The sequence below is a fragment of the Poecilia reticulata genome, linkage group LG17 (assembly GCF_000633615.1).
Source record: "Poecilia reticulata strain Guanapo linkage group LG17, Guppy_female_1.0+MT, whole genome shotgun sequence".
Classification (NCBI taxonomy): Eukaryota; Metazoa; Chordata; class Actinopteri; order Cyprinodontiformes; family Poeciliidae; genus Poecilia; species Poecilia reticulata.
The window spans coordinates 3,951,564-3,966,385 of NC_024347.1; the positions used below are offsets into that span (position 1 = coordinate 3,951,564).

Consider the following 14,822-nt stretch of genomic DNA (forward strand, 5'->3'; position numbering starts at 1 on the left):
GGGTTTAAAGAAAATGCATAAAGAAAACTAAAATGGCATAAGAAATGTAACAATGATTCCACGTTTTCCACTTTCAATACCAATATCTGAGGTTTAGTATCGATACAGGAAGAMATTGATGAACTGACTAAAAACTAGGGCCGGACGACGAGGCTGAAAACTGTATCACAATACCAGACTTTCAAATAAGTCAATATTATACTGATCAGTTTTTCGTTTTTTTTTTATATCTGAAATACTAAAACAGATGGCGTGTCGGTTCCCGTTTCAGCCAGTTTTCACAACATGCCGTTTCTATTTTTAAGCAGGTTTGAGGCACGGTGGCAAAACCTTGAACTGCTGCTGCGCCAGTTGTTTAACAGGTTGTTGCTAGGTTACCAGAGCGAATTAGCTGATGCCACCTACCTTTCCCATCTAGCTGATTTATAGCCAGAATGAGGTTCTAAATCTGACTTCAGTGAAATCATTAAAATGTCTACTAATATTTTCTATCACGATTGCATATTGTTATTGATTTATTATCCATCCCTACTGGAAATGTTTCGTTTCTTTTCCTAAACAGACATAAATGTGCTGAATTAAATACACCAATAGCTTCACAATCTTGATCAAACATGTAAAAACAACAAAACTTTAATTTGTTCAATCAGTGGAATTAGAAGCCAAACAGCAAATTAAAAATAATAAACTGGCAATAACAGGTTGACAAATGTAAATATTGAACTACAACAAACGGTTTAGCAAATACAATTAGAAATTCTAAATATAACGTAAAATAAATAAAGTACATCACTCAGAGCACATACCATAGAATTAGACTGAATAGATTTGCTCTTATAGACCGAGCACATTGTCGCGATACCTGATCTAGAATTTTCATCAATATCAGGACCAATACAGATACTAAAACCGGATCGGTGCGTCTAACATTCCTGCTTTAGTGCCTCAAGYTTACCGATGATGAAGATGAGGAGGATGCCACACGCCATGTAGCACAAGTTCTTGGGCGTGCGCTGCATCTTTTGAACCGTGTAGGGTCTGCCGTTGGTGCCGTGATGATGAYGATGGTCTCCCACGCCGTTCTCCACAGCCTCCTCGTCCGTCGACAGCTTCATCTCCACCTGGCTGGTGTCGCCCTCCATGTTCTGGGTCAGGTTGAAGCGGGTATAGGTGTGAGGCTCACCGTTAAACTGGTTAACGACAAGAAAAGGCGGGAACAAAAGGGATTAGGGTTAGCTTGWGTTACACCAGCTGGAAAACCCTCAGAGGAAGCCTGGAGCACTGCCGACCCTCGTTCGTCTTAAACTCAGACATCGTCTGTTTTTTTGTCCGACAAACGTACAATCTGGGTAGAATTGAAGTACAGCACACTTCAGCTGCACAAATCAGCTTGTTTCAACTTCATCATCATCATCATAATAATAAAGCATTGTATGGGTTAGAAAAGGTCAGTGTCATGTTCTTTTTTTTTCAGGGTGTCCACAGGTTTCACCAACTCAAATTAAAGACTTTTTAAAAACAATTATAAATAAAATTTAAGACCTGTAATGCAACAGAAATGTACAAAATCCGATACATGGGTGACGTTTTCAGTTACTCATGATGGATGTGGRAAAAATAGCTAGCAAGGGTATATTAGCAGCTAGGTAGCAGTAGTCTGCTTTGCCTCGATGTAGATATCTGCAGGTGACTCAAACTTTACACAGACAGAAACGTCCCGTTTGGAAAACCCCCCAAAAAACTACATTTATGAGATTAAGTAGTCCTGCCACATCAACAGACCTGTAATTARCCAAGTTAACTTTATTTAATAATTCAAATACATTTTTAAGGCCTTAATTTTAGATGCATGAATTTAAGACTTTTAAAGACCACCATGACTGAAATTTAAGACCCGTATCACAACCAATATTCTACATCTGCACTTACCCACGATGGGGGCAAAAACACTAGATAAGTAGCTAGCAAGGTTAGCTGTGCCCTCAAGTGCCTCGAGTCACAGAATGAAGGTGTCAGAGTGTGAATCGGTCTTTCACATGACGGAAAAAGTCCCATGTGAAAAAATGTATTAAACTGCATTCAAYGTCAAAATTTAAGATCAGTTATTAATGTATTTAAGGTCAACTTAAAATTTTTATTTAATAAACTTTAGACATTTTAAGGTCTTATTTTCTGACACATGAATKTAAAACTTTTTAAAGGTGTGAGGATGCCCTGTTCTTAGTGTTTTTCCCAAACCTTGTGGATTAGGGTTTTGCCTTGGCTGACGGAATGTTTTAGTTTCTATTCTGGTCTGACAAACTATTGTGAATGCGCAGCAGGATCCCGAGAGATGTTGAATAACCTGCAATTCCCCAGAAAAGGAAACTTGGAAAATCTGCACAGTAAAATTAATTTGTGATTCATTTCTATCTGGCTTTCCGTCTGGTTTTTCTATTAATACATTCATGTATGAAAAAAAWATMAARCCAAACTAGAGTTGAGAAAAACAGCTAATTTCTCCAGATTCATCACTTTCCCAGCTTAGGCGTGTTGCAGTTTTCTCAGAGGTAGCAACAATATGAATATGAAATCTGATCAAATGTCGACAAGTTAGTAGTTCAGATACAATACTTACAATTTTGGATATTGTTGACCTTGCTTGTTCCATTGCTGCTTCTCAGGACTCTAAACCAAAAAACACAGAGTAAGACTTTTAGATTCCCAGACTCTGAAAACAATAGAGTTACGTTGTATCACTGTCAAAACCTGCTTAATTCTGCAGAACAGTCGACGAGCCGCTTCTGCTGCGTCTAGATTTTCACTTATCTTTTAGCACTTTCAGTTCACTTTCCTGTTAAACTCAGGGAACAGTTCTGTTTCCAAAGAAGGTGTCCCCACCTCTTGTTAAAACATCCCTGGGGTTTTCCTGTGAGGCCAGCTTGGAAGAAAGCCCCCGCTTTTGAACACAAAAGAGCAGTGTGCTGCTCAGGTTAGCGCGGACCCGGCGCTACGATGTGAACTCAGTCACCGGCAGAGTCCAGAAACGKWCCGGAGAAATCATCAGCCGGTTCAAGCAGAGGATCAGTTTTATTTATGAAATATCAATACGAGGAGGAATAAGAGCCCGGCAGATCATTCTCCTCTGAGCCGATCGAAAAACTGAAAAATAAGTAAATAAATAAATAAATATGGGTGTGATATAGAGTTTCTGAGCACTCAGGGATTCGCTGCAATCAGACACCGCTCGGCTTCTTCATGACCTTCCACCGCCATTTTTTTTTCCTTTTCCTATGAGGACAGGGGAGGTCAGAAAGACAAAACACGACCAGATTATCACATTTAAAAACATCCTTGTTTTGGGAACATGAAGCGCTGCAATCAAACCAGGAACACAGATGTGTCCGTCGTATTTAGCTAAAAAAAAATGTTTTTWAAAAAAAATCTGCATTCTGTCGGAGCAGACATTAAAATTCTTTTGCAATATTTACACAAAAAAAAAATTATTTTATTTACTTTGAGAGTTGGTGGTTTTATGCTAAGCTGTTTAGAAAACAAACARACAAAATGCTTCCCTATGTCATCTTCCCTAATTGAGCATTTATCATCATCCTACTACATCTACTCAACRACAAGCAGCCACATTTATGTCTCATTCTAAACAAACAGGTGATCAAATCCTTCAGGGGAGAAAAAAGGGCTGTTGGAATCAAAAGCAAACAAAACTGGCTTAAACAACAATCTTTGTTCAAAGGCCGTGACCTCTGACCCTCTGGCTCACCCTGAAGAGCAAACAAACAGTAAAATCTCTAGAACGCCACGTGTTTTTCAAAGTCTCGGTAAGGTCACTGAAGCGGTTTCAACCCTTCGCCGTACGTGTGAAAACATAACTGAAGGTTACGCGTCTGCAGCGATGAGTAAACAATAGGATTCAGCAGCAGCAGCACACTTCCAACGTTGATTAAAACCAATCAGTTTGGCTTTTTAAAGGGGGATAATTAGTCAAATACAATTACTGAGTTACTGCCATGTAGGGTAAACGGAATAAAAGTTATTTAAAATGGTTTAATGGCCACAAAATGTTCTTTGTCTGCAGTAAAAGATGCAAGTTTTCTTTTTTACAGAGAACATAAGAATCCAGATGTTGCTCCACACTGCCAGTCAGCTGGCTGAAAGACTTCCCCTTGCTTACATATGGCCGTTTGTGTGGAAACTAAATAAGTGTTGATGTCTTTCTYTAATTGAACGGTTTTACAGCCGCAGTTTAAGGTCAAGSAGCAGAGTTTCTGCAGGTTACACCAACTCAGATTTAAGGCTGGACTTAAGCTGGAGCTAGCAGGAGCCTCAACCACTTCAAGTCACAGAACAGGATGATGTTTGTGTGCATTTCAAATGTTTATGCGACAGAGAAGTCCAGCACAAATACATATACTGCCCAGAATATGCAAGATTAAATAGTTCTGCCACTACAAAATTTAAGACCTGTGATTAACATTCTTAAGGCCAATTTACTCTTTTAAAAATGGAGGCAAGACATTTTAAGGCCTTAATTTTTGACATACGAGTTTAAGACCAACTGTAAAGTTATTCTAGAAGGTGAATCGCAGCAATAAGTTATCAAACTCCATGCAAAACACACTGAAAACAAAATGTAGCATAATTTCATGGTTCACAAAGTGAACATAAATACTTGTGGAAGCATTATTAAACCAGATTAAGCTATACTAAGGATTATTATAGATATTATGGCAGCAGTAGGTATAACTAAAGCTTTCCTGTTTTAAATAAGAGAATTTGAGTCATGTTTTACATTTTCTATTAAAGTATTTTCACTCATGTTTATCACACTGCGCCAATAGGTTGCTCCATATTCAAACTTTGTATGAGGAACTTTGAGGTTGAATCAATGGCTAGCAGAAGCAGACGGCGATACTACGGCAGAACCATAACACCCAACGTTTCCTCTTCCAAAAGAAGAACGGATAAAAATACTCAACGTCCACCGACGAGTCCGTTGCATGGCTGGATCAAAAAGGGAAGCGCCTCACTCTGGAAACACTTTGTTATTGTAGGTATTGTGAAGCACAGCTAACTTTAGAGTCTGGCTCGGCAGGGAGGGCAACCTTGACCTTCTTTCTGACCTGCATGGTTGCCATGGAGATGACCTCTCCTCTCTCATAAGCAACTAGAAATTAGTTGTATAGATCACCAAGGAAAAGACTGGATTCTTCGTCAAGACGGTGGCTGAAAAAGTGGTAGCAGGTATGGATGAGACGAACCGGAAATCTGGATTTACCCTCCAAGGTGGGCAAAGCCCCTCTCTAATCTCACATACCAAACATACCGGACTTTTCGGGGCTAATTCGTTAATCAGATTGGCAAATTAAACTGCTCTTTTTCAGACGCTGAAACCTATGGATAACAAAAACTGGAAAAAAAGATCTCATTGTGCATTCAAACGTATGCAAACATGAAGCGTCTGTTTGTGCTTCACCAGAAAGCTTAAACCCTTGCAGCTTGTTTTTTTTTTTTTTTTTAATTGGTAGCCGATTTCAAGAGCTTTCGGACACGTGTGTGTGCGTGCCAGATAGCGGGATAAAAATCGAGTCCCACCCTTGGCGGAGCGCAGCGCTCCTCCGAGCTTTGGCAGGAAATTAGCATGTAGTCAAGGTTTTTAAAATGGAAACACAAAAAGGCAAACAGCTGTTYATTTCTTCTACTGAGACTTTACAGGTTACGTTTTAGAATTTTTTTTCTTTCCTCTCTTGAAGTGAACAGATACGGGGAGCGCCGCGCTGAGCGGGATCAGATGGGATTAAAAAGTAGCTAAACTGCTTTGGTTTTAGTAAGCGACCAAAAAAACGGTTGCAACAGAGTTTGGTCATAATATTATGAAAGGATAAGAATTAAAAGTGAAATTAAAGATTATTTGTCACAACTAAACCCATTACATGTTCAACTATTAATAGAAAAGCACCAGTCAGAAAAGAGATGTGGATTTTTTCTCATGGTGCTCATCAGCTTTGTTACTAAAAACTATCATTTTCACTCATTAATGCATCGATATGTACTTAAATGAGTGCCTTTTATAAACACTGCTYGTCCTAATACTTCTCCGTTAAAGTGCATTTTTCTCATTTTTCTTGTATTTGTTTTTAGCAACAAAAATCTGAGTTGATCAAAATTAGCAGGTCAAAAAAATTAAAAAGATGCACCTTCAATTAATGATTTCTGCAGCAATAAATCAAGTCTATTAAATACATAAATGTTTATTTATCTTTCCTTTCGTGAAATTTTGCGACACACAGCACTTCTTCCCATCAGGAACAGGCTTCAAGTACTTGCTTACTGGAAGAAATATAAAAAAAAAAAAAAAAATCATTGTCTTACTAGTTGTGTAAAGGCATGAGGAAACGCTACACCCATGAATTCCCTGAAGATGTAACAGAGGCAGCTGAATATTTGTCTCGACACAATGTCCTGTGTTCTCCTTTAAAAAAAAGTTTGACATGTATGAAGCAATACATGAAGGTAAAAAAAAACAACAATAAATGTAATGATCCACTTATTTGTTCCWCATAAATCATAATAAATCACACATGCAGATTCAATATCTTTGCTGGGAAAACATAAAATCTTAATTACTGCGTGTTAATGTTCCAGAGATGAGATTGAACAAATGCTAATCAAATGTTGAACAAACGAGGTGCTCAATTTTTGCTCAGTAGAAGACGAAAGAGGAAATATCAGGAAAGGTGGTGAAGAGGGGGGGAGATGACTGTGTTCGATATAAAAAAGAAACGGAGGGTGAGGGGTGCATAGCAGTCATTGTGTGGTGGTAAATCATGTGAGAGTCACACTGGAGGAAAGCTCCAAGTAAACCCTGAGGAAAAAAAAAAAGTCAGAACCAGGAGACTGGGGCGATCAAATCCCAAACTGCAGGGCTGCATAAAATGTAGCAACAAATTGATAGTTTTGTTGYAAGTTTTTTTTATATCTGATGATTGAGCAATTTTACTTCATTCCAGCTGAATGCAATGTTACATTGTTAGAATAATGTTAAAGGTCGTTTTAGACTGAAATTACACATTTTACAGCTTTTTTTCCCACAATGAACGAAAAAAACAAACAAAAAAACCCAGAAAACTCCTACTACACTGGCTTCATTACATTTACCTGGCTGCCTTAAGATACAAGTAGATGCATTACATTACTGCTCTACATTTAAAAAAAGTTAAATTTGAAAAAGAGAGCGTGGTCGTGAGGTTCCAGCAGTGGACACTAGGCACTTCCGGGACAGCGCTGCCCATCTGTGTCAAGTCTGTGAAGGAAGCTGAAGCCGACTTTAGTTGCGCTATATCAGTACAATATCAAGTTGGCATGGGAGAGGATGGGGGCTGTTGAACGTGACTATCTGCTTCCTCAGTTATGGCGTCCCACACGCTGGCACCACGACAACCTGAAGGCTGATAGTGCGCACTCGGAAGCAGGAAGGCAGCGAGTATGTTAGAGCGAGCAGCCACCTTCATATTCACTGTACAATGAATGAATGCTATGCATGGCATTATGAACTTCCTCATTTAACATGCTATTTTAAAACAGCTAGGCAATTATTATTATTATTGTTATAATTTACTACTTTAACTGATTCATAAAAAAGTGGGGGTTTGACTTTTCCAAGCGCCAACATTTGAACCTGTGTCGACTCCAGCACAAGGCTTTAACAGCTGGTGTTTATTAACTGGTAATAAAGACACCCACCTTCACTTCGGCGCAGAACTACAGTGACAGTCCCGGACACGAGGAAACCTGTGCGGTCCGTTATCGAATTGCTTCTGTCTCTCGCGCGCCGGTCCGGATGCCCTTGAGTGCGCACCACGCGGCTTCGAGTTTTATCTCATAGACGTCACACGTCACGTATCGCGAGATTGTATGGCCGRCCGTTGCGACATAAAATCGGTTTACCTACACATCCGTTCCAGAAATCTTGAGACTGTTTTTTTTTTTTTACTATACCCGTATTAGTAAATTAAAAATAGATTACCTATTTGAGATATCTTTAATTACATTATGACTAGTAGAAATTATGTCAGATTTAYCATTAATCTGTATGGAAGCCTTAAATTAACACATATCTGCAATTAATCACTGACAGTCTGTAACACTTATTTCAGATATCAACAATTGTGACTTGTCAAACTAATTTTAAGATATGGCACTATTTGTTCTGACTAGTCATAATTCCAATTAAAGACATCGTGAGTGACATTATAACTAACAATATATTAACTGCATTTTTAGATATATAAATTAAACTAGCACAAATGAAATTGCAGAAAACCTGAAAGCAAAAAATATCACGAAACTAACAGAGATTAACTGTTATTATGACACAAGTCAAAATTCCAGAATGGAAAATGGCATATTCCTTACTGCCGAGCTCTTTCCACATTATGGCAATTTTGTGCAGGAAACCCAAAACTTTTCAGGCAACTGTTTGGACAGCTATGTGGCAGTTTAGCTGTGTCTAGTCAAAAACCCATTTTTATTTGTCTGGAATGTAAATACAGATGCTCAGACGAAACCAATTTTATGTCCAAATAGCCTGCCATACCAGCACCTGTTTGCTTGAGGACATGTGCTTTTCCCACAGTGTGGCAAACTTMAAAAGCCGGTGGGTTACGGGAAAATAAATCAGCTTGAGCAGATTTATCTTAATGAAGTAATCTAGTTTTAGTTCATTGCAGAATAGAAAAGTTAAACGCCTTCTTTGTCCAACCTATGGGCCAAAGCAAAGAGCATTAGAGGTGAAACGAGGTCACCTTCACAGGTCCGAAAAAAAAAGTGTTCTACTTTTATTAAATAATAAACAGTTTCGACTCAGCACTTTCAACAAGACAAACGGATCCAATTCACACCCAGAAATAAGATTTCTCTCGCTTTCATCTCGGTGTTAATGCTCTGCTCATTGGGTAGATGTTTTGTACTTCCATTTTATTAATAAAATGTAACCTGGTGAATATAATGTACATGTAAAATGGATACAATTCATCTAGTTGAGTAATCATTAGCAATTGGCTACAATGTAGACATGCTTAATTTGTACTCTGGGTTATCAATTAAAAGAAAAATAAATGTCCAACTTTGTTGTCAAAGTTCAAATCTAGCACTTTGTTTAATCAGAAAACAGATTCAACTCACTTTTTTTTCTTTTTTCTTTTTCTTTTTTTTTACCCAAGCATAACAAAGCAGTTCCAGTTACTGAAATGGCTGTTGAGTCTTTAATGCATGTCAGAGCCAGTGGTAACCTAGCATTGACAGAGACTCTAACGCATCATAATTAGTACTTTCCCTCGCTTTAAATGCATTAAAACCTGTTTGTTGACAAGACTCACTTTAAATAGATGTAAACCTAAAATTAAGGACTTTGTGACCTGTTGTTTTTTTTCTTTTTCTTTGCTTTAATTATGTTTTCTCCCCTTAAAAAACAAAATAATACTTCCACATTGGGCTTCAGAGGTCGGTCAATCTGAACTCAGTTGGAAAAAAAAAAGTTTGCCAGCAGGTCGCAGACAGATTGGCGTCTTCCACTGTCTGCTCACCTTGAGGTGAAGGCAAACACATTACTATCTGCCAGGGACCTTATTTTGCTTCGTCAGACCCAATGTTCCAGTAATAATCTTGTTTTTTTTTCTTACAGCAGCTGTGAAAATGTTAGCAAGTGGTAAGGGGGGGAGAAAAAAAAAAGTCTTGTCACCTGGTAGCTGACTCAGCCACACTGATTTTTTTTTTCTTTTTTGTATTTTTTCCAGTTACGTTGTCCGAGACCTTCTCTTTTAACGCACAGGGTTAATATAGAACGGCTCTAGCTAAAGCTTAAAGTTCAAACTCTAACCCTGCACCTGCTAACCATTTGCCCTCTATTGCTGAATCTGAACCTTGTAAATAAAAGGAGGGTATTTTGTTCAGACTTTATGAAGCAAAAAATAATGTAAATAAAGCACACAAATCATGACTCAGCAGCAAGAACAAATTGATCATTTGATGTCCGCGCAGACATGTGTTGACAAATCAACAGCCTGTGTGATTGGGCATCGTTGGTGAATCAGTCACCACTGGTGGTGAATTATTAGTAAAACCTTAAACAGAAATTAGAGTGTTTTTTTTTAACAGTTTGTACTTATGTTTATTTGCCCTTATGTTTTAATCATTGATGATGACTGAGCGAAAACAGCCTCGGAGGAGATTACGTGACTGCACCTCTAATCTCTCCTTTTGTGTGACTTCAATAATGACATGTTTATGCTTGGCTCCTCTTCCTAACGTGCAATTTGTGAGAATTAGAGAGAACAGTTAGTACCATCTCTGGTTGGCTTCAGATTCCCATGTGGCGGTTCGGCGTTACCCAACTTTGTGAATATAAAAAAAAAAAAGAATGAAAATCTGAATATTTTTGAAATGTTAATTGTCAGACAAAGTCAAACGGTGCACCAATAACGGGAAGAACTGTAGAATGGGAATGGAGGTTCTCCTTTCTGGGAGAGAACGGCCATGAACAGAGAGCTGCAGAGGAACGGTCACATGTGTCAAACTCAAGGCCCGGGGGCCAAATCTGGCCCATAGTGGCTTTTTTTAATGTGGCCCTCTAGACTCCAAATTACATCAATAAATTCACACAAAATCAACAAATCTACACTTTTTTTTCTCTCAAAATTGGTCAAAAACGTTGAGTTTAAGTGAATGCTGCCTCAGCCTCACTTGATGTCAAGTGACAGTCCGTAGATGGATACGGTGAGTAATTAAAAAGACACATTTAGCATCATACATTAGCACAACTATCGTAAAGATTTCTTACAAATATTTGTAAATTTTTGTGACAAAATCTGCTAATTAAAAAAAAAAAAACACTAAAACAATCACAAAATCCTGGAGGAGCAGCTATTTATTCATACCTTAACAGTTTAATTGGCTTTATCAATATATTCTGGCACAACCAGCCCTTTAAATAAACAGTCAGATTTTGGATACGCCCCAAAATGAAAATTGAGTTCGACACTCCTGGTTTAGATCACAGCGTTTGTCATGAGGTCGAACGGCCCAGTCAAAGTCTAGCTTATATCCAAAACGCAAAAGTTTTTCATCCAGTCTGACTGAATTCAAGCCATTTTGTAAAGAAGTACAGTCAAAGGTTTTAGTGTCAAGATGGTTGATGCATTTTCTAAAAGGTAAGGTGTTCTAAAAAGTATGGCCTAAGATGGGATGAGAATAATTATCCGACACACTTTTAAGATTTTTTGTTGTTGTTGTTTTGCTTAACAAATAAAATTAATGATTTATTATGTGTAACATGACAGGCACACAACCCCAAAAAGTAGCTATGTGAATAAGTGAAGTGTGGATCTTCTTCTAGAACACAATCCAGTGGATGTTTGAATGAATGTGTGTTGTCTTTATCAGACTAAGACATCTGGAAAACCACATTTTCTGTAACTTCACAATTATGTGTTGCTGTGTTTTGGTTTGTCTCCTGTAAATATTAAAGTTTGTGGTTGTGATTGGACAAAATGCGAGGAAATTTTAGGAAACTTCCTCACATTTTAGGAGTACAAATACAGTGAAGGTGTGAAGAATCTAATCATTTCTTTTTAGAAGATGTACAGTTGCACTCAACTGCCTAAAATCCCCTACTGTGCAGACTTTGTTCCCCCCACAGTCAAGCATTTAGAGCCCTTAAAAGTTCAGCACATATTTTATTCTAAGTGGTTGATATGGTTGCGCGCATGTTTAAGGTCAAGAATGTGACGTTGCCGCGGAGGAGAGACGAGCGTCCGAGTGAAATGTAACCGTCTCGTTTTTTTTTTCCCTCCGCCCCTCGGTTTGATCACGGTAATGTGGTCTCACTATCGTCAGGTCACAGGTAACGTCGTTCAGACCGATCCAAACGTTTCCACTGTTTTTGCAGCCGACACTCACACCGCTGCAACAAAGTTCCGACTGTGCGAAAGGAGTGAGGCAACTGCTTTCTCAGAAAAGCGAAACCGCAAGCTGCTTGGCTCTAACTGGACCTTTTGAAAATGTTCTGTATTTTCAGGGTGAAAAAAAGTGGGGCAAGAAATTCTGAAATTGTTACAAAACACAACATCTTTTTTTTTCGTTTTGGCCCCACTTTAGAAAAACATCCTCCTTTGAGAAAATGTTTTACTTGATGGAACCATTTAGTTCTGCTATTTTGTATAAAGCAGTATGAATTATTTTATTGTGCAAATTTCTTTTCCAGAAAGATGTGACTTCATACAGTGACTTTTTAAATGGTTAATATTACATTTAACAGTTAAAAAAAACTTTTCTTAGATGATTTTAGCCTTGCCATTGCCTTTCTATGCGTAATTCTGGTTGATTCTCATCTCCCTCCAGTGCTCCATCTGGGCTTCCTCCCATTGACCTGAATTACTCCGGTAGAATTTTAGAAGTTGTTTACAGAGCAGGCAATTAAATCTTACTCTCAATTAATAGACCATTCCTCCAGTAGTACATTGAAAGTTGAAAATTGAGTTTTAACTGTAGAGCAAGTTAAATCTGCACCGCAGGCGTCAATCAAGATCACAGGCCTTTGAAAACAAAAACGGCTTCTTTAAAGAGAAACTGTTAAAAAAAAAAAGAAAAGCTACTAGTCCTCAGACTCATGCAAGCTCAGTTAGAACAAAACAGGTTTAAACATAGAGTTCAGCATGCTTTATTTGTACAAGGGTGAGCTTGTTAGATACATTTGCTGCTAATCTACTGCTAGCACGGCTAAAGAGATAAGCTACAACAGCATACAGATTATTCCAAATTATATCAGAACAGTGAGCATACCTAAACACAAGAAGCTCATCACAGATGGCCTCACTCGGCTCGAAGAAACAGATTTCAAGAGGAGTTATGAGAAAGGAAGAACTTGTGTTTCCCACAATGCCACAAATCCCTCTGAAAACCATGTTGTGTCAACACTCAGGAGCCGCCTTTGAGGTAAAGACAGTTAAGCTCAGGATTCTCAGGCTGCAACCTTGGCAGGGATCTCGTCCTTAAAGGAAACTAATGAGGGTGGTCTCGCAGAAACCGCAGTGCTTGTGCTCTTTAATTCCAAAATGTCTCGGGTAAATAGGAAATAACTGGACAGGCCTTCATTATGGTGCCTGACAGTAAATTTGCTCCCAGTTTCCTGTTCATTGCAGGTCAGATAAGCCTGCTGAAAGAGCAGAATTCTTTCAGGTGGTTTTCAGGTTGCTATTGTAGTCAAGATGGAGGAACTGTCTGTAACACCTGCATCATTTTCAGCAAAAACATTGCTAGGGGAAAAGAAGCTGAAACCTGTTTTGAGAGCTTTATTGCGTTCCATTACAAAAGTTTTTCTTTTCTTTTCTTTTTTTACATCCTCCTACTTGGAGAGCTACCATTACAATGAAATCAATTCCACAAAGCGTGATTTGAAAAAATAGGAATGTACATTTTGAAGTGTCACAAGAACAAACTTCAAATACATTTCGTTGGAATTTTATGTTTCTGCAGATTTCACCAACTGAAATGTAAGAATGAATGGGATTTAAAGCCAACCAGAAATGTATGAACTTCGTCCAGCCAACTTGCGATAAATATGAACTTACTTAAATCTGATAAACGGAGGAATGTTAGCAAGCTAGCAAAGGTATTAGCAGTAAACTAGCAGTAGCCTGGACCACAGCGGAGTCCCATGAGATGTCTGGGTGTGAGTCAAACTTTTACCTGACAGATAAGTCCTGCAAAATTAAAATATTACATACATAATGTATTCTTGTTAAGACATGCGATTAATGTATTAAAGGTCGACTTACTTTATAAAATTAATTTAAGGCATTTAAAGATCTTAATTTTGGCTACATGAATTTAAGACTTTTTAAAGACTTCTGGGTCCCTTTGTGTTGTTTCATCAGATTACATCGTAGCACACTCCCATATTTGTGGTTGTAACGTAACAAAAATGTAAATAAACTTAAGGAGTGTGTTTTTAGACGGTACATGTCAGATTCAGTGTAGTACAATTGCAACTGCACCTACGACATGCCCTCATCTGATCCCAATAATGGGTGTGGATTAACAGGTTAAACAGCTTTAAAAAAAAAAAAAAAAAAAAAAAAAAAAAGCATTTTCATTGCAGCTTGAGCTTTCAGTGGAAATGCACTTTAGTTAATGACTGACATGGTTCAGTTCAGTTGTGTCTTACTCAGAGTGAGGTTCTCACATCTGCTGCAAAGTTAGCTTGGAAGGACCCAGTGAATCTGATTTCAGTTTTGGCCTTGGGGTTGTGGGTCACGTATTTTCTGCAGCTGCAGCGTTTTCAGGCAGACACACACCTGCAAGACTAAGTCGGGCCAACACCAAACCACAATTTCCCCCGAAACCATGGAAACTCTGCCTCATGTAACTACTCTATGTGCATAGAACAGGTGAGGTTTGTTTTGGTTTCCTGCTGTGAAAATAGAGAAAGTCCACATTCAGTGAAAAACTGCAGATACTGCGATAAAGAAATATTTGGCTAACTTTTTTTTTTTTTTAATTTAAAAAACGGTTTATAAATAAATTTTGCCACCTAAGTGGTCTGTACACTGAGAGTTAAAAAGTATTTGCCCCCATACAGAGTTGCATTGGAATTTTTTTTTGTCACAAGTAAATGTTTCACTCAACCACATTTTAATATCAAAGATAACCTGAGTATATAGAAAAAAACAATTTCATTTCTCAAGAAAGAGAGAAAAAAAGCTTTCCAAGCCAACTTGGTCCTACAGTATGTGAACAAYTCATCTAGGAAGTAAGAAAGGAACCCAGAA

General features: G+C 38.2%; 1 protein-coding gene across 1 annotated transcript; it reads right to left on the reverse strand.

Annotated features, from left to right (window-relative positions):
• Window positions 1-909: 909 nt before the first annotated feature.
• LOC108167061 (transferrin receptor protein 1-like) lies at window positions 910-7,863 on the reverse strand. Its single transcript, XM_017309802.1, has 3 exons — window positions 7,741-7,863; window positions 2,618-2,667; window positions 910-1,190 (listed from the first exon to the last, which is right to left on the reverse strand). Exons 2-3 carry the CDS (start codon window positions 2,648-2,650, stop codon window positions 924-926), a joined length of 300 nt encoding a protein of 99 aa, XP_017165291.1. The 5' UTR covers window positions 2,651-2,667; window positions 7,741-7,863; the 3' UTR covers window positions 910-923.
• Between the last annotated feature and the right edge of the window lie 6,959 nt (window positions 7,864-14,822).